Source organism: Palaemon carinicauda, chromosome 27, assembly GCF_036898095.1.
Source record: "Palaemon carinicauda isolate YSFRI2023 chromosome 27, ASM3689809v2, whole genome shotgun sequence".
Lineage (NCBI taxonomy): Eukaryota > Metazoa > Arthropoda > Malacostraca > Decapoda > Palaemonidae > Palaemon > Palaemon carinicauda.
Genome location: NC_090751.1, coordinates 70145004 through 70168601, shown reverse-complemented (window position 1 = coordinate 70168601; position 23598 = coordinate 70145004). Strand labels below are relative to the sequence as shown.

At 46.5% G+C, this 23598-nt stretch overlaps 1 protein-coding gene across 1 annotated transcript in view; it reads left to right on the top strand.

Moving 5' to 3' along the window:
* Positions 1 to 23598, top strand: part of faf (ubiquitin carboxyl-terminal hydrolase-like faf) — a 346068-nt gene that overhangs the window by 259915 nt on the left and 62555 nt on the right. The window contains exons 40-43 of the mRNA XM_068351160.1: positions 3415 to 3550; positions 3915 to 4084; positions 22198 to 22323; positions 22439 to 22646. Coding sequence (XP_068207261.1) covers positions 3415 to 3550; positions 3915 to 4084; positions 22198 to 22323; positions 22439 to 22646 — 640 coding nt within the window. The remainder of the gene's footprint in view (positions 1 to 3414; positions 3551 to 3914; positions 4085 to 22197; positions 22324 to 22438; positions 22647 to 23598) is intronic.

Here is a 23598-nt window from a genome sequence, read left to right as displayed (position 1 = left end):
TATGAATACATTGAAATAGGATTAATCCATGGTTGAGCCCAAAAACCTATGATAACTTCTTAATAAACTACTACACATAATTTTCCCATGAGAATAATGCACACTAAATTAGATAATATACATGTAAATAAGAAGAATTAGCAAAAAATGATAAATAAGAAACTGGTTTTTAGCATCACTTTACCTTAGAAACTCCAGCGCAGGTGTTGTTAGTCTTGCTACGCAGAGAGGAAACAGACGGGCGGCGAGGTTATCGTACACTACCGTAACTTATTCTAACTTACACTAAGTGAACTTTAACATAACTTAGCTTATTCTTTTTTTTATTTTTATATTTTATATTTTTTTACATTTTCTTTTTTTCTTTTTGATGATTACGTAATTTTAATCACTTTCACTCTCTACACTTAAAATTGACTGAATTTCTTTCGCTTCACTCTTTTCCGTTTTCTTTGTTTCACTTTCTTCCGCATCACTCTTTGCCGTTTTCTTCGAATCACTTACATCCTCTTCATCACGAGTTCGCTTCGCAGTTTTTTTAAAGAAATTATCGATAGATAATTGCTTGGTACGGCTTTTCAGAATGTTTCGAAAGTGAGTTAGGCAAACATCATCGAACTGCGAAACTACACGACAAACCTGCAATTTTTTGGGTGGTATTTGTCGATGAAGTCCACCACGTCTTGATATTTTCCTAACACCTCTTTTATATGCGCCGAACCTAACACATGTTCTACCTCCTCGCTCCCTTCCTCGTCATCACTCATGTGCTCAGACATAGCATGGAGTTCCTTGAGCTCATCCGTGGTATGTTCGGCGACGAGTTCCGTAACGTCATCTGCGTCGACCTCCAGACCCATGGACTTGCCAAGGGAGACGATTTCCTCTACGGCTTCCGCTGCACCCACCACAGGATGAGGTCTGGGGTCAAAACCTTCGAAATCTCGGGAAGAAACTGCATTAGGCCACAGCTTCTTCCAGGCAGAATTGAGGGTCCTTCGAGTTAATCCCACCCAAGCCTGATCTATGATCTTCAAGCAGTGCACGATGTTGAAATGGCTCCTCCAAAATTCACGCAAAGTTAAGTTGGTGCTTTGCGTGACATTAAAGCACTGCTTAAATAAGTGCTTGGTGTACAGCTTCTTAAAATTAGAGATGGCTTGCTGGTCCATGGGCTGGAGGATAGAGGTGGTATTCGGTGGAAGATACAGCACCTTTATGAACTTAAATTCATCGAAGATATCATCTTCAAGTCCGGGGGGGTGAGCGGGTGCATTGTCAAGGCATAGCAGGCACTTTAAAGGCAATTTCTGCTCATGAAGATACTTCTTCACAGAAGGGCCGAAAACTTGGTTAACCCATTGCACAAAGAATTGCCTAGTGACCCAGGCCTTCGAGTTGGATCGCCAGAAAACATGAAGCTGATCCTTATCGACGTTGTGTGCCTTAAAGGCCCTTGGGTTCTCTGAATGGTAAACCAGTATGGGCTTGACTTTAAAGTCCCCGCTAGCATTGGCACATAGGGCAAGAGTCAACCGATCCTTCATTGGCTTATGCCCAGGCAATTTCTTCTCTTCGGCGGTGATGTAGGTTTAACTGGGCATCTTCTTCCAAAACAGCCCGGTTTCATCACAATTAAACACTTGATGCTCTACGTAGCCTTCTTCCTGCACCATCCTTTCGAAGTTCTTGACAAAGTCAGCTGCAGCCTTTGTGTCCGCACTAGCAGCCTCTCCGTGGAGAACAACTGAATGAATCCCGGACCGTATCTTAAATTTCTCGAACCAGCCACGAGATGCCTTGAAATCATCCGAGGAAGGCTCGGTTGAACTCTTCCCAGCATCACCCCCAGAGCTCTCCTCCTTCAAGTCCGTAAAGATGGTGTGCGCCTTCTCGCAGATGACGGTCTCGGTGATGGTGTCGCCAACGATCTCTCTGTCCTTGATCCACACTAGCAGAAGTCGTTCCATCTCTTCTATGATAGGGCTACGGCGTTTTGAAATTATGGTGATCCCCTTAGAAGGTTTCACTGCTTTAATAGCTTCCTTTTGTTTAAGGATTGTCGAGATCGTCGACATATTACAGCCATACTGTTTAGCAAGTTCACTCACGCGGACGCCACGCTCATGTTTTTCAATAATTTCCTGCTTAACGTCTAAAGAAAGCATTTCCTTCTTCCTTTTCTCACCACTACCACTACCACTGGCAAAACTAAGCCTTTTAGGACCCATACTTTACGTACATTACCATTAAAGGATGCACGTAAAAAATCACGATTAAAACAGTGTTAATAGCAGAACGCACAGAGCACAACCGCAAGAAGCCGACGAGCACAGAGGACTGACCCAAGCCGCGCTAATTGAGGGTCCCTCCGAGGTCGAAGTGCTGCCTTCTATCGGCGGAAATAAAAAACACTTCAGGCGCTATGAGCACCGACTACGCGTACAAGTATTGTTTACTTCGGGTGTCGAAAAAACATTCGGGTGTAGAGTAGGAACGTGTTCGAATTGTACTTCGCGTGTAGAAAAATTCGGATACAACCATACAACCGGTACGACGAAAATTGCTTACTTCGTGTGTCAAAATAAAATTCGGGTGTAAAGTAAAAAATTTGCTCGAATTTTACTTTGGATGTTGGAAAATTTGGATGTAGATACGTTCGTGTGTAGAGGTTCCACTGTATTATGAGAGTCCTAGCCTAAAGTTTCCATCTAAAAGACTACAGGTAAACTTCCTAGGATGAGTCACACTTTATTATACCTTCACTCACAGCTTGCGTAGGCCGCGGTCCTTGCGTAGCAAGGTTCTAGTGAGGTGCAGGGACTCCTTATTGTTAAGTGCTGACACACTAAAAAAATGAGTCCCCGGGCAAAGCCAAAAGCCAGTACTGGCTGGGACGTTCCACCCTTCCTAATGGGTGAGTCACCCCTATTAAATAGCGTGGTTTGTACTGTATGTCAGTTACGGAACAAATGACAAATTTGTAGATAATTTTTATTTTTCTTAACTATACAAACCTTAGCTATTTAATCAAACTTGCCCGCCAGCCTTATCCCCCTTGAAGTCCTACCTCCAAGCAAAGTGAGCTCAAGCACAGGTGTGTGTGTGAGAGGGGGGGTAGCAAGCTACCCTCCCTACCCCCTGCTAACTAGCGGTGGGGTAGTAAACCCTCGTTAAAATTCTAATGGCTCCTCATTTCAGCTACGCCGAAAGTAATAACCTCTATTAGATAGCTAAGATTTGTATAGTTAGGAAAAATAAAAATTATCTACGAATTTGTCATATTAGATCTTATTTCAGGTTTTAAGAATATTGATAATTTTTTTAGCAACCTTTCACAAGCTGGTCTTGGGTCATTTGTTATAAAAAATTTTTCCTTTTTGTTATACTAAAAGAATATATTTTTCTCTGCAGCAAGTATTTGATAATATAATGAAGAGAGTGAGCTATCGTCGCCAAAAGAGGTGGTGGAATGCTTACCTTCTTTTCTACACTCGGCTAGATGTGGAGGAAGATAATCTCTGCAATTCCATGAGTGAATTAGGCTTAGGTAAGTACGTGTATAGATAGAAAGACATTGTGACAGGCTTAAACCAGTTGTTAGGATTGAAAGTGGAATATCTTTTTTCAAAACCCTGTTGACTACAGTAATCAATGTTAAAGATATTTTTGCTACTTATTAATTGATTGTTACATTCAGTATAAAAATGCTTGTTCAAGTATTGGAATGCTCTCTCCTTTTTGGTTAAACTATATACCGTAACTATAATTTCTTGCAGTATGTAATTTTGTTCAGATAATTTTTGAGAGAAGTTAATAATAAAATCATTGAAAGGTTATATGATTTTTGTTATGGTTAACCGAACATGTTCTGTAGACATCATTATGATTAATAGGATAATTTAATTTTTCAGCGGAACGACCAGGTTTAGTGAAAATGCCAAATGCCATCGAGAGATCAGTTGTTCGTCAAAATGTACGGTTCATGCATTCCCGATCACAGTTTTCTCCGGAATATTTCCAGTTTCTCAAAAAGCTTATTATGACGAATCATCCATTTGTTATACAAACACCACAGGACAGGGTAAGTAGAAGCTGTTATGAAAAATTTAACACGGTAGTCTTTTCATTAATTTATATCCTTATACGTTTTATTATGTATTCTATTTTGGAAGGAAGTGATGAGAGGAAGGAAGGGTCGATAGAGGAGCAAAGAGACTGTGGAAGATAAAAATGGAAGTTTTTTAAAGATGATGATGCAAGGAAAATGTGGGTTGGTTGAGGATAATAGGGAGGCAGATATAATTGCTGTTGCAGGTGTTAGAGGTGCCATTAATGGGAGATGGTATGAAAAAGAGAGAGATTACGAGAGAGGAAGTGAAGAGTACTAGATTAAACGAGAGCAGGGAAAGCACCTGGTATAGATAGTGTGAGGGCTGAGATGGTAGAGGAAAGGGGTGTTGACTGTATGGTAATGGTTAGTGAGATTGTTTGCTGGATGTTTTATTTTGTCAATGGTGCCAATAGACTGGGTGAGTGTGTATATTCCTCTATACAAAGGTAAGGGAGATGTGCATGAGTGTTGTTATTCTGGGGTTATTAGTTTGTTGATTGTAGTTGGGAAAGTGCACGGTAGAATGTTAATTAATAGGATTAAGGATAAAACAAGATACTCTCTTGGGAGTGCAAGGTGATTTTAGAAGAGGTAGTGGATGTATGGATCGGATTTTTATAGTTAGGCAAATATCCGAGAAATATTTTAGCAAATGGTAAGGAGGCATAATTTACATTTGTTCCGACACAGAGACTTACCTCGAAACACTTTCTTAGGAGTTACTGGAACCTCCTCTCAATCGACCAGAGTTTTGTGTAGTTTACCCTACTCCCATTTTCTAGCGGTAGGTCTCGCGGGGAAAACGTGCCCCGAGGGCAATGCCCAAGGTAGGTCATGCATTAGCCAGGTCGGATCTTCAGTAAGTTTTCTGGTCGCGTCGTGTTCACACGCCGCTCCTCAATTCTCAGTGCGACCCCCTTTGTGTTTCATCGCCACGTGGTTACCACATGGACTTTGCTTCTTTACGAGTGATTAGTGCTATTGCTGTGTGCTTTTAATTTCGTTCTTCTGTGCTTTTATTGGCGTTTTAGTGCTTTCTTTCCTTTGTGCTTGTGTCTAGAGAGCTTTGTGTTGTGCTATGGAGCATGCTCGCCGTTGTCCTGGGCCTAGAGCCGGGAAAGCGTGTGGGGCTTTCTTAACGAAACCCGATGTGGATCCCCATTCTTTGTGTTCCGCGTGTAGGGGAAAAGCGTGTTCGCCTTCGGACACGTGTCCGGAATGTGCTGGCTGGAGTGAGGTCCAATGGGTGAAATTTGGAACAAAGAAGAAGGCGGCTACGAAGCGATCTCCAAGGAAAACAAGTTTGTCTTCCCCTGCGACGTCTGCGGCCGAGGGTTCTTGTAAGGTTCCTTCTTCTTCCCCTACCCAGAGTAGGGGACGAGGTAAGTCGGTGAAAAGGGAAAAGTTGGTGCCTCTTTCCCAGGGGTTTGATGTTGCGGGTAGTTCTTCTATGTTCACGGCGGATCAGGCGCCCGTAAGTGTGCGTTGTGGGGGTCCGACGGACGTTGCTCTCGTACGTGGGGAGCTCGTCTCGGTGGAGGACCCCATGTGGAATAATCATGTCCCTTTTTCGTCGCCAGATTCCTGGGTGGATGTCTCAGGCGCTTCGGCTGCGGAAGGTGCCGTCGGTAGAGGGGATTCCCCGCAGGAAGATCCGCTGGCATGGGGTATACCAAGGACTCCGATGAAGTCTCCGCTGGATATGGAGGAGGGCCTGAACGAGTCCTTCCCTTTCATGGTTCATCCGTCGTCATTGGTGCCGACTACGTCAGCAGTTCCGGAGAATTTTCTGCAGCCTTCTACGTCCGGAATACGACGTAGTCCCAAGAAGCCTCCGTCGGGAACGCAGTCGAGGTATACAGGCAAGTCAGACTCGTCGGTGCACAATTCGTCGGGCTCGTCAGGTGAGGAACGTCGGAGGAGACGTAGGAGAAAGAGAGATCAGTCTGTGAGGAGGAACTCCCCTTTGCAGTCTCCCACAGGATCTATAGACAGGAGAGGAAGCTCTCGCTCTCCTCCAAGCAAGAGCAGGAGACCTAGTTCTCCGCAAGGAACATGGGTCTTTGTTCCAGACAACAGGCTGAGGGACCTGACAAGACCTCAAGCTTGATAGCCAAGCAAGCAGGAGACAGTCCTCCTAGAAGGGCCTCCGATAGCCTTGCCATGGCGGCAGCCGATGAGAGGAGGGCCTCGTCTTGTAGGCAGAAGTCCCGTCCTAGAGACACTCAATCCTCCCGGCGGAGGTAGTCGTCTCCGAGGACGGGCAGCCTCGACAGGTCTCCCCATCGAGATGATAGACGAGGAAGAGCCAAGCGAGCAGGAGACAGTCCTCCTAGAAGGGCCTCCGTTAGCCTCGGCATGGCGTCAGCCGATGAGAGGAGGGCCTCGTCTTGTAGGCATAAGTCCCGTCCTAGAGACAATCAATCCGCCCAGCGGAGGGAGTCGTCTCCGAGGTCGGGCAGCCTCGTCAGGTCTTCCCATCGAGATGATAGGCGAGGACGGGCTCCTCCGTCGTACTATTTCACGGAGGGGCCGTCCCTTCGTCGAGGGCCTCGAGGATGAAGGAGACTGCCGGCGAAGAGGATGAGAAATACCAAGGGGCCCGTCCAAGCGGAGGTGCCCGTGACCATGCCTCTCCCCAGTGTAGGACGGAGGAAGTGGACGATGAGACTACGATGCCGATGGAGGACTCCGCATATAGGAGGGTTATCTCCTTGATCAGAGGCTACAACAACTTGGTGGAGCCCGTTCCACAAGAAGAGGAAGTGTGGACCTCCGGGTTAAACAAGTTTCTGGCAGCGCCCTCTCAGAAGAAATCCTCACTAGCCCTTCCGGAGGCCAGAGACGTGGGGGTAGTCAGAACCCACATTGACAAAGTTATAGCCCGCAATACTGACTCTGGTAAAGGCTATAGTGCGGCTAAACTATTGCAGGGACTTAAGTCCCAAAGCAAATATTATACGATGGAAGGAAGACCGCACGGGGCAAGCAAGATGGAGGAGGCCCTGGACATCCTATGCCAGGGCTTCTCCGACGAAAGGGCGTCATCGGCTCCCACCTTCTTCTCCCAGTCCGAGTCAGTGATGATGGAGGAGATGTCGAAGGACCTGGTCAACGTCACCTCGTGGTTGGATTGGTGGGCCACCACCTTAGTGGGCACTCAGGTCCCAGCAGACTCGATGGAGCCTGCCAAACGTGAGGCGTTGAACGAGTTGTTGGGATCAGGTAGCCGTGCCCTGAATTTTCTGACGTTCCAGTCCTTGGCTCTCTTCGCGAACTGGGTACTGAGGAGAAGAGACGCTTTGATTAAGAACTTGCCAGTAAAGATCCCCGACAGAGAAGTTAGAGCCCTGCGGAACATCTCCGTATGGGAAGAGCACCTTATCCCCTCTAAAAAGGCAGAAGAGTTAGTGGAGAGGATGGTTAAGAAGAGGGAACTCGCCGTACGTAAACCACAGTCGGCGAGACGACCCTTCTTCAGGAGGCCCGGGGTGGACGCGCCCTCGACCTCGCGGTCTGTACCAACGCAAGGAAGGCGGGAACATTCCTCAGGACAATGGTCCCAATCAATGAGTCCCCCCCGCAGAGGACCTTCTTCAACTCCTCCATCCTACAGGAGTGCGTACTCATCCTCCAGAAGAGGACGGGCAGGCCGGTCATCCCGTAGAAGATAAGATGAGAGGGCCACTCCCCTGCCCAAGCCTCAGGTAGGGGGATGCCTCAGACTGTCTTGGCAAGCGTCGAAGCTCCACGGAGCAGATCCGTGGACAGTAACGGTAGTGAAGGAGGGTTACAGGATTCCATTTCTGGAAGACCCGCCTCCGTTGATTCCAGCAAGTCAGGCGGACTGGCTGGTTCCCAAGGACCCGGCAAGAAGGGCAGTACTGGACTGAGAAGTTTCCACGATGTTGCAGAAAGGAGCCTTAGAGACAGTGAATTTTCTGGGTCCAGGGTTCTACAGTCGCCTGTTCTTGGTAGAGAAGGCGACAGGAGGGTGGAGACCAGTAAGACACCTGTCAGCCCTCAACAAGTATATTCGGAAGACCACCTTCAAAATGGACACCCCAAGAACAGTCATGGCGTCCTTGAGGGAAGGAGACTTTATGATATCCATAGACCTCAAGGACGCCTATTTCCAGATTCCTATTCACCCAGCAAACAGGAAGTTTCTCCGGGTGAAGTGGGGTGCCCAGATTTTACAATTCAAGGCCCTGTGCTTCGGACTTTCCACGGCGCCCCAGGTATTCACGAGGGTGTTTACGACAGTCTCCGTATGAGCACACGAATGGGGGATTCGTCTAATTCGATACCTGGACAACTGGCTACTCCTTTCTTCCTCAAAGGAAGACTTGAAGCAACAGGGCGAAGACCTTCTGCAGTTATGCAAAAATCTAGGCATCACAGTCAACCAGGAAAAATCTCAGTTGACCCCGACCAACAGAATGACTTACTTGGGAATAGTTCTGGACTCATTACAGGGCAAGGCCTTTCCATCCTTAGACAGGCTGAACAACCTAGACCGAGTTCTCCATCCCTTCCTTCTAGGACATCCCAGAAGGGCGAAGGATTGGCAGAGGTTGGTAGGACATCTGGTGTCCTTAGAGAAGCTAGTTCCACACGGGAGGCAGAATCTAAGGAAAATTTAATGGAACCTAAAGGAGAATTGGAACCAGAGAAGTTCCCCAGACAAAATGGTGCCAGTCCTTCAGGAAACCAGGCAAGCTCTAGAGTGGTGGCAGGATCGGGCACACACTCTAAAAGGGATGCCATTGTCCGCCGAACCTCCGGAAGTCCTTCTGTTTACGGACGCATCGAAGGAGGGATGGGGTGCATATCTTCGGGAAAAGACAGCGAATGGAAGATGGACAGAGGGGGAAAAGTCCCTACACATCAATGTCCTGGAGATGAGAGCGGTCCAAGAAGCCTGCAAACACTTCACGAAGGACTTGAGAGGGAACTCAGTGGCTCTGATGGCAGACAATGCTACCGTGGTGGCATATGTAAAGAAGGAGGGAGGACTGAAGTCGAAGGAGTTGTGCGATCTTGCCCTACAGATCCTGGAGTGGGCGGAAAGGGAGGAGGTCAACCTGACGGCAAGATTCATTCCGGGGAAAAAGAACGTCCTAGCAGACGGCCTCAGCAGAGTGGGACAAGTAGTAGCAACAGTGTGGTCCCTGCATCCACAAGTGGCAAGCTACGTCATTCAGATGTGGGGGTCCCCGGTAATGGACCTTTTTGCAACAAGGTTGAACGCGCAACTCCCCGTATTCTGTTCGCCTGTCCCTGACCCGCAAGCAGCAATGGAGGACGCCTTTCAACACAGGTGGGACGGTCTCGACGTCTACGCATTTCCACCCTTCTCCCTAATAAGACAAGTCCTCAACAGGGTGAGGACGGCAATCGACCTAAGGATGACTTTGGTAGTGCCTTAGTGGCCGGAGAGAGAGTGGTTCGCAGACCTAAAAAGCCTAGCCATTCTCCCTCTGTGGCCTCTTCCCAGCAAGACAGATCTCTTGAGGCAGCCACACTTTCAGAGGTTTCACGAAAGCCCGCAATCCCTTCGTCTTCACGCCTGGAGGTTATCCAGTGCCTCCTGAGAAGACAAGGGTACTCGACCAAGACAGCTAAGAGGATGTCCCTTTACTTAAGAAAATCTTCCACGGCTGTCTACCAATCCAAGTGGACGATGTTTGTTAAGTGGTGCAAGAACAAGAAGATAGAACCCTTAGAAGCATCAGTTCCCGTTATAGCGGATTTCCTGGTCCATCTCAGGGATAAGATGGCCATGTCAGTCCCAGCGATTAAAGGAGTTCGTGCTTCCCTTGGCCAAGTTTTCCTTTTGAAGGGCGTAGATTTGGGGTCCTCCAGGCATATTTCCATGCTCATCAGGGCCTTCGAACAAGCATGTCCTCCTTCTTCCCCCAGAATTCCGAGTTGGGACCTGGCTAGGGTGCTAGACATGCTCCGTAAACCACCCTTCGAACCCTTAAAAGATATAGTGGACAATAATCTCACGTTCAAAGCAGTCTTCCTATTAGCGTTGGCCTCAGCTCAGAGGGTGGGAGAGCTACATGGATTGTCGTATGAAGTAGAGCACTCTAGAGGGTGGAAGGATATCACCTTTAAGTTTGTTCCCTCCTTCGTCGCCAAGACCCAGAATCCTTCCGTTTGGGATCCTAGGTTTGAAAATTTTACGGTCCCAGCAATTCCAAACTCAGGTAATCAGGAAGACTTGAAATTGTGCCCTGTTAGGGTGATTAGGAAGTATCTTAAAAGAATGGCAGAGCTCCGTCCGACTATTAAGAACCTCTTCATATCCTGCGGTAAAACTAAAAAGAACATCTCCAAGAATACTGTTTCGTTCTGGCTCAGACAAGTAATTATTCAAGCTTATTCAGGTGAGGGGCGTACAGTACCAGTAAAGCCCAGGGCTCATGATGTTAGAGGCCTAAGCACCTCTCTAGCGTTTGAAAAGAACATGTCTGTGGCTCAGGTGCTTCGGGCAGGAACTTGGTCTAATCAGTCGACATTCACCGCTTACTATCTCAAAAATTGTACGAGGAAGTCCCTAGATGGGCTTTCGATTGGGCCAGTCATCTCAGCGCTCCATCCGGTTTGACGGCTTAAGCCCCAGGTTTAATCGCGAATCACAAATGCTCTAGACACAAGTATGGTTATCTTTTGATTTCTCCTTCTTCCCCCTTTTTTCTCGTACTATCAGTCGTCCTCGGGTCTTTTACAAGATAGACAAGTCTCAAGAGTCGTCAATATTCATCAAGCACAACAAGGAATATTTTGAAGGGTAAGTGTTAGTTACACACTTAATGAGTCCTTTGTGTAGTTTATCCTACTTTACCATCAGGCCTATATCTGGGAGGCACTCCCACCTCCTAAAGTGTAAGCCTCCTAAGAAAGTGTTTCGAGGTAAGTCTCTGTGTCGGAACAAATCACAAATTTTTAGTAATTTGTATTTTTCCTAACAATACTTACCAAGAAACACTTTCGGGTCATGGCCCCTCCAACCGTCCCCCAGTTGTCTCACTGTTCTTGAGTATTGTTCCTTACTTAAAACTTACTGAAGATCCGACCTGGCTAATGCGTGACCTACCTTGGGCATTGCCCTCGGGGCACGTTTTCCCCGCGAGACCTACCGCTAGAAAATGGGAGTAGGGTAAACTACACAAAACTCTGGTCGATTGAGAGGAGGTTCCAGTAACTCCTAAGAAAGTGTTTCTCAGTAAGTATTGTTAGGAAAAATACAAATTACTAAAAATTTGTGATTTATGGATATGGAGAAAGGTTATGATAGAGTTGATATGGAAGCAATGTGGTGTGTGATGAGATCAGTGGAATTGGTGGAAGGTTGTTGCAAGCAGTGAAGTTTATACTTAGGCAGTAAAGCATGTAGTATGATGGGGAATGAAGTGAGAGTGGGGCTGAGACAAGGATGTGTGATGTTGCCATGGTTGTTCAGTTTGTTTTGATGGAGTTGTAAGACAGGTGAATGCTCGATTGCTTGGTGGAGGATTGAAACTGATAGACGAGAGTAGAGGGTTAGGAGTGAATGTAAAGAGAGTTCTGTATGAGAAATTGATACTACCAACTGTGATGTATAGAAGTTGTGGGGAATGAAAGTGACAGAGACAGAAATTGAATGTGGTTCTAGATAAAGGGTCTGAGGAGTATGGCTGGTGTATCTCGAATAGATAGATGAGAGGAACGAAGTAGTGAGGGCGAGAATGGATGTAAGAAATGATTTAGCAGCTAGAGTGGATATGTGTTAAGGTAGTTTGGCCATGTAGAGAAAATAGAAAAGGGTCATCTATTGAAGAAGGTGATGTATGCTAGAGTTATGGGAGAAGTACAAGAGGAAGGCTAAGGTTTGGTTGGATGGATGGATTTAAGAAATCTCTAGGTAATAAGAAGATAAATATGAGAGAGGCCAAAGAGCGGACTAGAAATAAGAATGAATGGCGAGCGATTGTGAGACAGTTCCTTTAGGCCATGCTGCTTCCTCCGGTCGCTTCGGTGAGTTTTGAAGTATTGGTAGTAGAGAATTAAGCATATGAAGCTTCGTTTGTGGTGGGTAACGGGGGAGGTTAGGCTGCGGCACTGGGAGTACCAACAAAATCAGTTGAATTCCTTGTCAGCCTGGGAGGAGCAAAGAGAAGAAAAGTCCCCCTTTTTATGTCGTCTACTGTCCCCCCCAAAAAAAAAAAAACTGCAGGAAGTGCCTTTGTAGATAGATAAGAGTATGCTGAAACAAGCGTAAAGAGTCAGAGGCAATAACTATACAGAGCAAAAGTGTGGAAAGTTGTATCTAATATCACCTAGAGATTTCTTAAATCCATCCATCCAACCAAATCTTGTCTAAACACTATCGGCCCTTGCCACTCGTAGATGTTTGTCCTCATTTATGTGTACGTTCATATATTCAAAGTTTGTATTTGTTCCGTAACTGGAATACAAACCACGCTATTTAATAGGGGTATTACTTTTGGCGTAGCTGAAATGACGAGCCATTAAAATTTAACTAGGGTTAACTACCCATACCGCTAGTTAGCGCGGGTAGGGGGGGTAGCTCACTTTTGCTTTCGGCTCGGATGGTGAATGGACGTTGCTGCTCTTCATCCTCGCTGAATCTTGGCAGCCATTAATGACTTTTGCTTTTTCTTTTTCTTTTAGTGTGTGTTTGTGAAGTCGAATTCTGCGACCATGCGCACCTGCCCTGGACTCTATGGCCGCTTTTGTGGACGTTTATATCGGCGGTGGAGACTGATCCTCACACCCTTTGTCCTGTATGCAGAGGTCAACGGCGTGATAGTGTAAACAAGTGTAATGAGTGTAGGGAGTGGTCTTCCTCCCAGTGGGAGAGGTTTGGGCGACGGTGGAAGAAGAAGCCCAAGCGGGATATTTCTCCTTCGAAAGCTCCTTCGAAGGGAGAAAAACCCAAGGCCGCCTCTTCCGTCTCCCGACTGTCCTCCATAGCTCCTACTCATTCGGCCTCTTACGAGAGACCGTCGAGTAGTAGCGTAGACCAAGTTAATGTCGGCCAACCCCGGTTCTCGAGAGATGGTGTTGCTTCCCCTAGTGAAGCGGCCCCACCTCTCCCCCCGGGTGAGGCCTTGTCACTAACCCATCTTTTGCAGATTTGGTCTTCCTTGGGGCTTACGGGTCCGCCTTCCATGGGTGCTTCTGTTCATCAGTCATCGTCGCTGTCAGAGGTAGATCCTCTGACCCTCATTGATGTTATAGTGTCAGAGGTGTCGCATGCGATATCATCCAACTCCTCTGCCCCTCCAGACTCTCCAGCGGTTGCTGCCGACTTAGTTTCCCCCGTTCCTGAACATCCTTTGAGGGGAAAACTAAGTCCAACATCTGTCTCTCCTGCAAGGGGTTCTTTCCCTCGGGGAATTTCACTCATAGAGACTCCTCTTCAGAGGACTGCTGCGGCTCACGGTCAGCTTGCTGATCCGACGGGCCCCAGAGGGCGCCTTCGTCGGAAAGCTCGCCCTCCACTCTGCCTTAGAGGTCTCTCTTCACCATTAGTGAAGAGGCGCCTCTTTGCTTCATCGTCGTCACAGTCGTCCCTTGCAGGGGAGCCTCCGCTGCAGTCATCTGACCAACCATCGATCGTCACTGCTCCTGCTACTAGTCCTGTGACTTCGGTCCTGGACCTTTCTGCAGATCGTTCGCGATCCCTTTCGGCGGATGCTCGCCCTTACAAAGGGCACACATCCCAGTTCCCAACCATCCACCCTTCAGACCTGCCGACCTTCCATGTCGCCGGTAAAGCCTCTTGAGGCTCTACCAAAGTGTGCAGCTGCACGCCATCGCCCTGCAGCTAGCCAACCTACAGAACATCAGCGCTCGCCAGCAGCTTGTCAGCACTCTACAGCGCTTCTGCATGCCCCTTCACCTGCTCCCCCTCATAGAAGGCAGAAACATCATGCACCTACGCGCCAACGCTCTCCTGCGCGCCCTGCACCCACGCGCTAACGTTCGCCTGCGCTCCCACGCCCAGGGTCGCCTGCGCACTTGTGCTCTCCTGCGTGCCCATGATCTCCTGCGCACTTGTGCTCTCCTGCGTGCCCATGATCTCCTGCGCACTTGTGCTCTCCTGCGTGCCCATGATCTCCTGCGCACTTGTGCTCTCCTGCGTGCCCATGATCTCCTGCGCACTTGTGCTCTCCTGCGTGCCTATGATCTCCTGCGCGTCAGCGCTCTCCTGCATATCAACAATTTTCTGCACACCCTGCGCCAACGCGCCCACGATCTCCTACGCGCCAGCGCCCTCCTGCACGCCAACACCCTCCTGCTCGCCAGTGCTCTCCTGTGCACCAACACTCCTGCGCGCCAATTATCTCCTGAGCACCAACGCGCCAGTACTCACCTGCACGTAAAGTTTCTGCGCGCCAACACTCTGCAGGTGAAACAACACGTGCAATCCAGCGGTCTCCTGCGCGCACACCAAGACATGCGCGAGCGCCACTGCTCGCCTGCGCACGCGCGCCAATACTCTCCTGCGCGCCAACAGGCACGGGCGCACGAATTACACCCGGCAAGGTCAACATTGCCTCATTCCCCTCCCTGCAAATGCATTCCAGCGTGCCCTGTGGGAGAAGGGAAACAGGCACTAGCAGAGGGGTTCAGGATCCCTAAACTGCCTTCTAAGGCAGACCCACCTATTACAGTGACACCTCGTAGGGGATCTGTCTGACAGTGCATCAGTCAGTCAGCAGCCTTGGTTCAGTGCCCTAGTCAGAGCTGTAACACAGGCACCCAAGCCTATCCTGTCCGACCACTCGTCAGAGCAGCCTATAGCTCTGAATTCACGACACGGAACCATGGCTTCCTCTACCCCTTTGAAGAGGAAAAAAGGAGTTTTTCGACGCGGTCACTTCCCCGAGGGTGAAGCTGACTCCGTGCAGACCATCAAGGCTAGTCTCTCCAGTATCTCCCGAGGGATACTCTCCCTTCCTGTCTGATGAAGACCAACCTTCACCAAGGGAATTGCGCAAGGAGAGGCACTCTTCTATCCCACCGTTGGAGGAAACCTCCCTTCACGCAGAGAGGTCCCCTCAATCAGAGATCAGGAGGGACACAATACTCAGACCTTCGATGTTGGAGTCTTACCTTCTTCCTTGGAAGGAGTCCAAAGACTCCAAGACACTGCCAAAGTCCTCCACAAGGACTAGAACGGAGACAGCCAGCCACTCGAGGAATGTCCGTGACTCACCCCAAGAAGAGCTCTTGGGGACAGAAGGAGACTTTGCTGCGAGTCCAACATCAGGAGGAGACCAACAAGAATCGGAACATGCCTTCAGGCAGGTTCTGACTCTAACGGGTTTTCCGATCCAGAGATACCCCCTCGAGAGGGCAAAGACACGGTCTTACGCCGCGTCTTCGGCACTCAGAAACCCTCAAAGACCAGTGCAGCTCTGCCCTGGTCTCAGGGGTTGAAGAGTACCAGGGACAAGATCGCCTAACAGCTCTCCGAGTTTGTTTCCTCCAACCGTGCCGGCTCTACGAACAAGCTCCTCCCACCACTTCGTGTACAGCAGAGGAGGTACTTTGAGATCCTGGAGGAGCCTAGTTCAGCTCTTCCACTTCACCTCTCTCTGGAAGAGCTAACCAGGGGAAACAGAGACTCTCCAGCCGGCAGGTCTCTTTCTTGGCGGCCAAAGTCCTTTACCAGGAAAAGGTCACTCAAGTATGCGATGCAAGCTACTTCGTGGCTGGACATCTGGTTAGGGACCTTGGGTATCCTGATACGATCTGAGGATTTCTCCTAGGAGCGTACCAATGGAGACCTTTTTACTCTCAGGCACTCGCATGATCGAGTTTCTTGCCCACCAAGGTTTTGAACTTGTGGGCAAACACTATCTTGAAACGTCAAGATGCAGTGTCTGAGAGGTTCCGCCAACAGGTACCCAGCGTCGAGATAAATAGGCTCAGACATTCCTCTGGGAAAATAGGCTCAGACATTCCTCCCCAGAGGGGGCCCACCTATTTGAGCCTAAGGATGTGTAACTTACTGTTGGGAGATGAAAGAAGTCTCATCGAGACTCCCTCCTCCATAGGGCTTTGACATCCAAGCCCTATAAACCTCCAGCAGCTCAGCAACCCCTCCAACCAAGACCGTGACGACGAAACCAGCAGCGAAGACAACAGTGTCTAATAGGCAAAAAGTCCTCCAGGGGAGGAAAGAATCCTAGAGGGAGCGGCCGAGGCCGCAAACGCTAGGATAGGCACTCCCACTGCGGTTCCACCAGTGGGGGATGCCTACAAAGTTTCTCAGACAGGTGGAAGCAACTCGAGGCCGATTCCTGGACAATCTCCGTAATCCGTCTAGGATATCGCGTCCCGTTCGTAACATCTCTCCCTCCCCTTACCATGAATCCAGTGTCAATAGACTCCCTTGCCATGGGATCGGCAAGGGAGCAGGCCCATCGGGCAGAAGTCCAGACCGTTGGAGAAGGGTGTTCTCTAAGAGGTCCTCGACGGGTCCCCAGGCTTCTTCAGTCGACTCTTTCTTGTAAGAAAGGCGTCTGGAGGCTGGAGACCAGTCATCGACCTCTCAGTTCTGAACAAGTTTGTCAAACAAACTCCGTTCAGCATGGAGACAGCAGACAGGGTCAGACTAACAGTAAGACCTCAGGACTTCATGTGTACACTGGACCTAAAGGACGCGTACTTCCAGATCCCTGTCCATCCGTCTTCAAGGAAGTACTTAAGATTCAGCCTAGACAACAGAAAGTACCCATTCAAGGTGCTGTGCTTCAGTCTCTCCACGGCATCTCAAGTTTTCACCAGTTTGTTTGCCCTAGTGTCATCTTGGGCACACAGAATTGGCATTCATCTCCTCCGTTATCTGGACGACTGTCTAATCCTAGCAGACTCGGTGTCAACCCTTCTTCAACACTGAGACAAATTTCTGAGACTTTGCCAAGATCTTGGGATCATGGTAAATCTCGAGAAGTCTTCTCTGCTTCCTACACAGAGACTGGTTTACCTAGGCATGATTATAGACTCCAATCTCCACTAAGCCTTCCGATCAGACAACAGGATAACAAGACAGAAAGGTCGCAAGCCCTTTTCTCAGACGAGAAGGACTTCCAGCCCAAACGTGGTTACGTCTCCTCGGTCACCTTTCATCGCCGGCCCGTCTAGTTCCCAATGGTCGCTTCAGGGTGAGATCCCTCCAGTGGCAACTCAAGTCCCGGTGGAATCAGACTCTCGATTCCCCGGACAGCCGGATCCCCATGGGATCAGCGGAACTGACAGACCTCCAGTGGTGGGTGGCAGACAAGAACCTACGAAAGGGAGTGGACCTTCTCATCCTCCCCCCCTATTTTATGCTGTTCTCAGACGCTTCAAAAAAAAAGGGTGGCGGACCCACGTGCTGCACCACATGACCTCAGGCCTCTGGTTAGAGTCAGAAGAGTACCTCCACATAAATTCCTAGAGATGAAGGCCGTCTTTCTGGCCCTTCAACAGTTCCTGGCGGGCCACTCAGTGGTGGTGATGAGCGACAACACCACAATAGTGGCTTACATCAACAAGCAAGGAGGTACTTTTTCGCAGCAGCTGTCCCATCTGGCAGTAGAGATACTGAGATGGGCCGAAATTCACTTGATACCATTATCGGCACGGTTTATTCCGGGCAAAATGAATGTGCTCGCTGACAACCTGAGCACAGCATCTCAGATAGTGAGTACCGAATGGTCTTTGGATCATCTAGTAGCCAACAAAGTCCTGACTTTGTGGGGTTCTCCGACTGTGGACCTCTTCGCAACGGCCCTGAACTTCAGGCTCCCGCTGTATTGTTCCCCAGTCCCAGACCCCAAGGCTCTCTGGAAAGATGCATTCCAAGAACGGTGGGACAACATCGACGTTTTCGCCTTTCCCCTGTTCTGTCTGATGAGGAGAGTACTCAACAAGACCAGAACATCGGTCAATCTTTCAATGACTCTCATAGCTCCACTATGGCATCACGCAGAATGGTTTCGGGACCTGCAGCTCCCAAAGGAGACCCCAAGAGAACTCCCTCCACGACACAATCTACTCAAACAACCACATGCCAACATATTCCACAAAGCTATAGCTTCGCTACGACTTCACGCCTGGAGACTATCCAGCATCTCCTCTCACAGAGAGGATTTTCGCAACAAGTTGCGACTAGGATGTCTAGATACCTGCATAAGTCATCAGCAGCAATCTACCAGGCAAAGTGGAAAGTCTTCTGTGGTTGGTGTCGTAGGAGGGGTATCTCCCCTCTCGATGCCACTATTCCAGCAATGGCGGAGCTTCTCGTGTATTTGCGTGAAGAAATGCGTCTCAGTCTCGGCAGTAAAAGGCTATCGCTCAGCCTCAGGTCTCGCCTGCAGACTGAAAGGAATGGACATTTCTTCATCGTTAGAACTTTCCTTACTCATACGGAGTTATGAACTTACCTGCCCTTAGTCAGAAGTGAGACCTCCCCCATGGAACGTAGTTCGAGTTCTCTGGTCTCTTAAGAGACCTCCCTATGAACCATTATGCCAGACAACCGATTGCCACCTGACTTGGAAGACGGTGTTCTTGCTGGCTTGGGCTTCGGCCAAACAAGTCAGTGAACTTCATGGTCTCTCATACGACGTCGCCCATTCAAGGGGATGGGGAGAGGTACGTTCAGCTTCGTCCCTGAGTTTATTGCTAAGACTCGGAACCCAGGAGTAGCAGATCCACGATTCGTCGACTCCTTCCGGATTTATAATCTCCGTACTGTAACAGATGACCCAGACCATCTCTTACTATGCCCAGTGAGTAGTTTGAGGCTATACCTTAAGAGAACAGCCGCAGCCCGTCCGCGTGTGCCTGCACTATTCGTCAGCACAGGAAGGACGAAGAGGAGGGTAACCAAGAATACCATCTCAGCATGGATTCGCAAGGTCATAGACCATGCATTGAATCCAGACCCTCCTCTTCCACATCGCCACAGAGCTCATGATGTCAGGGGGCGTAGCTACGTCCTTGGCATTCAAGAGAAACTTCTCAGTGACGCAGGTGCTTCAAGCTGGGGTGTGGAATCGTCAGACCACATTCACATATCACTACCTGCAAGACGTGACCCACAGGAGACTCGATACGTTCTTTATCGGTCCTGTCGTGGCTGCACAATAGCTGGTTTTAAACATCAAGCTCCTTATTGGACAAGTAGCAGAAGGTTGAGGGCATTGTTACCCGGTTTTAGTCTGCGTGAATGAAAAGGTTTGACTGGCCCTTATTCTTTTCTTCATTCTCCCCTCTCTTGGGGAAAGCAGCATCCTGGGTTCTCTGCACAGCTGACCTTAAACCACTGCAGGTAAACCATGCTCTCTTGTGTACCTAGTATTAAGACTAATACTGTTGCGTCCCCATACCCTGACGAGGTGGTATTGGGAAAGTCCTAGTTACACAGTTTTTCCTTCTAAAGAACTCTGAATAACTTTACCTGGACAGTCACACTTCTATATACCTCAACACACAGCTTGTGTAGGCCGTGGACCTTGCATAGCAAGGTTTTAGCGAGGTGCAGGGACTCATTTTTGAGTACTGACATACTCGGATATTGACCACCCGGATAAAGCCAAAAGCTAGATTGGCTGGGACGTCCACCCTACCTAATGGGCAAGTCACCCCTATTAAATAGGGTGGTTTGTATTCAACTTACGGAACAAATGACAATTTCGTAGATAATTTGTATTTTCCCTAACTATACAAACCTTAGCTATTTAAGCAAACTTACCCGCCAGCCCTATCCCCCCTTGAAGTCCTACCTCCAAGAAGCGTAACGTTTACCCTGAAGACGCTGATGAGAATATATTTTCCTTGCTAATCACGCTATGCCAGTCATATATTGTTAATATATCATGATTTTGCTTTTTTTTATTCATAGTTAAGGGTTTTATTTGTTTTAATATTTGTCGCTAAAGGCCTAGAGAGCCAAAGGAAGTGGTCATATCACCAGACGTAAAAAATATTTAGTACTATTGTTTGTGCATCATGATGTCTCCTTCCCCCAGGTATGTTATTTACTGATCCTCCTATCTGTAGAACATCAAGTTCCTGTTTTAATGCAGTATCAAGTGATTTAGGAGCTGCTGATTTAGAAAGCAGTGCTAAGAATGCCTGGGAAAGAAGTATTATTGAACAAGATAGTTGTAATGAAGCGAAAAAATTAAGTCATAGAAATTTCCTCTTGTTTGCGTTTGAACATTAGACGTTGATATTGTCAATTTCAATTTTTTATGATAATGCTGGGTCATGTACGGGAATATTCCAGGTTGTTTGGGAAAAGTAGAAATGAAACGAAGAGAATTATGGGAATACCATTGTTGTTGTAAGTTGTAAAGTTTGTGAATATAAAAAAACCTGTAGCTCCAAGTGCTTTGATGAGCATCAAAATTTTGAAGAACATAACATGAGCTTAGTATATGGCTATCAAATGTCTGGGTTGGGATTCAGGAATATAACTGCTTTAGATACAAAACATATGATAAACAAAGATAAAAAGAAAACAAGGCATTCCCTTGAGGCTTCGAAACGTAAAGGTTCAAAATAAAATAGGAAATCAAAGAGAAAGGAGGCTGAAGATGACCCAAATTACAGTGCTGATGCTCATCTTACTACCAGTATGAATGAGTATTTTGGGAAGGACATTTCCGGATTTCAAGGAAGGGGTTCACTATATCTGAATAAACAACCCTGAAATATGAAGAAATGTCCTTATGATCCCCAGTGGTGAGGTGTATGTACTGCTGAAAATACATACTAATGAAAACTCAAATTCTCTATCCAATAGTTTTAAATGAAAGAAATCAGTCTATAAATAAGAAAGTAGTAGGAGTTTGGAGCAATTCCAAAATATCATTGTTTCAATGGGGCTGAGTTGTACCCTTAAGTGCTGTTTGAGCGTACATGTGTGTTCCACTTAATACTGAACGATGCTCTTATTGTGAGCCATTTTTACACAAAGTTTGCAATATTAAAATAGAATAAATACATTGAACTTCATTTTACCCGTAATAAGAGGACATGGAGGAGGTGATGTAAGTGATGCTTGGGAGGTGGGGTCCCCCTTCATGAACACACAAAGTAACTGCTCTTTTGGGGTTCTTTCTTTTCTTTACCTTTTCCATACACTAATTGTAATTCTCCTTGGGATCTTTTTAATGAAAACTGAAAGAGGGTTGTTTTTTCATATATTTTAAGATACTTTTTAAATTACTCAGTGCATTGTCATTGTATATTTTCCTGCTTTGCTGACTACTCCCTTATGTGTATGATATTTTTCTACAAAAATATAACTAACTAAGCCCATTTTACCATTATATCCATCACTGACGTAGGGACAGGATTCCTTTCTCCTCCTCTTCGGAATGCATTTCAGGTTTTTCCCTTGTGTACGTACATAAAAAACTCAAAACTAATTAAATTAATGAAACACTTATGAGGGTGTGAACTAAGCAACAACTACAGTAAAGGGGCTAATTTGCTTGTCTCAATACTTTTTTTTTCTTTTTTTTTCGATTTGTTGTACATCCAAATTTTAATTCAATGTGGCACCAACCTCTTTGTAAGATTCAATCATATGATGCTATCTCATACCCTTTGTAAGCCGAATGCTTGGAACACCTTCATAACATTCCGTTGAATGCAATGTCGTGTGTTTTGTAGGTCTTTGTGGCCATCTCCTGTTCAAGGTTTTGGGCTTTCAATAGCTGAGGAATTCCTTTTTTTATAGTATATACAGTATATTTCTTATTCAGTAAATCGCTGGTTTGAATCTTATTTTGTACTCCCAGTGCTGTGCATTTACATTGGGGAGCCCCTAGGATGGTTGTGTACTAATAACTCTGGATAGTACAGTATAGGTATGATGTTACACTATGAAGAATTTTGAAGTTTGGTGTCTCCTAAGATTAAGTAGCATTAAGATTGTATGAAATGGAAAGTTACTTGAAATAGTGCATGCCAGTATTCAAGTAAAAAAATATTAACTTTTAGGACTGGTCAAGAAGGTAATATTCATAACTTTTTTCCTCCCCCACACTTTTCAGGTTGCGGATTGTGAGCACATCGCTATGATAAGCACCCAGTTGTGCAGCAAATTCTTGTTTTCAGTAGGCCTACATACGAAAAAGACATTAAGGGGTCCAGCAATGGAGTGGTATGATGCATTATTGGTGAGTTGAAGTTCAAAGCAAGTTCTTGAAATGTTTATACTTTACTGTAGCTCTTTGAAAGTTATTTAAATTTTTGTCAGGTCAGTGACTTCTGAGTCCATTATTCTTTCCCCAGGTACATTTAAGGGCATCGTTCCAGACGAGGGCATGGTTTGCTCAGAACATGTTATTTGCACATCCACATCGTTTTATGGAATATTTATTAGAGTGTCCTGCTCCCGAGGTGCGATTAGTGTTCAGCAAAGTCATAGTGCTAGTAGCCCACTGTGCTCGCAATGATAGTCCACTGCCATTGGGTTGGGGACCTTTGAAGCATCACCCAGGTAAAAATGAAATTAATGCTGCATTTTATTTTAATGTGTTTGTTAGTGTATAGGAATATTTCATTAGTACTTGATCTTGATGTAGCTAATGCATATGAAATGTAATGTCGTGTATGATTTGTGAAATATGATATGGTATTGAAAACTAAGGAAAATACAGAATCTCTGACCCAAAGGTCTAATGATGCAAATAGACTTTTGAATTTTTAAGATATTCAAGTTTGTAATCCATGTGCCTAGCCTTTTACCTGTACACAGTCTTGTAATTAATTCAAGTAGTTTGGCCTGTTTTAATTGTTCTCAAGATATTTTTGATTAAATAAGATTTGTAACATACTTGAAAGGGCTTCTAAAAACTTTCAAGTTGAACTTTGGATCAACTTTCTTTCTGCCAATTGTACAATAGACAGGAAAGTTTTATAGAGAATTAATCTGATTTGTAGGGGGAAAGTGTGATCTTGCGACCTGGAATTGATTTTTAATAACCTTTGGTAATTGGGAAAAACTAATGATTTTTGTGTGATTTGTTTGGTAGTCTTTCTTCAGCCTCTAGCTGCATTGCTTCTTGAATTATTAGGGTTTTCTATTTAATCTGTTTAATTTTTAACATGTTTATTATCAACGTCTATATTTGATAAGAAAATCCTTGTAGATAGTCCTGGCAATCAAGAAATATATGGGGTAATAATTTTCAATGATACAGCCTTAGTAATTCTAGTTTAACTTATATTTTTTACAATGGCTAGAATTTTTTTATTGTCACTGTTAAAATCATATGTAATATCTTTTCAGCATATAGCAATTCCAGTTGATTTGCATTTTTTAGGTTTGGTTTTACAATTTATTTTCATTTAGTTTTTGGTTTTGGTCATTGACTGCATCTGAGTCTCTGACATCGATGTATCTGTAATCCTTTTTTTTTATCTAGCCAAATTGAAGTTTTTTGTTCCAT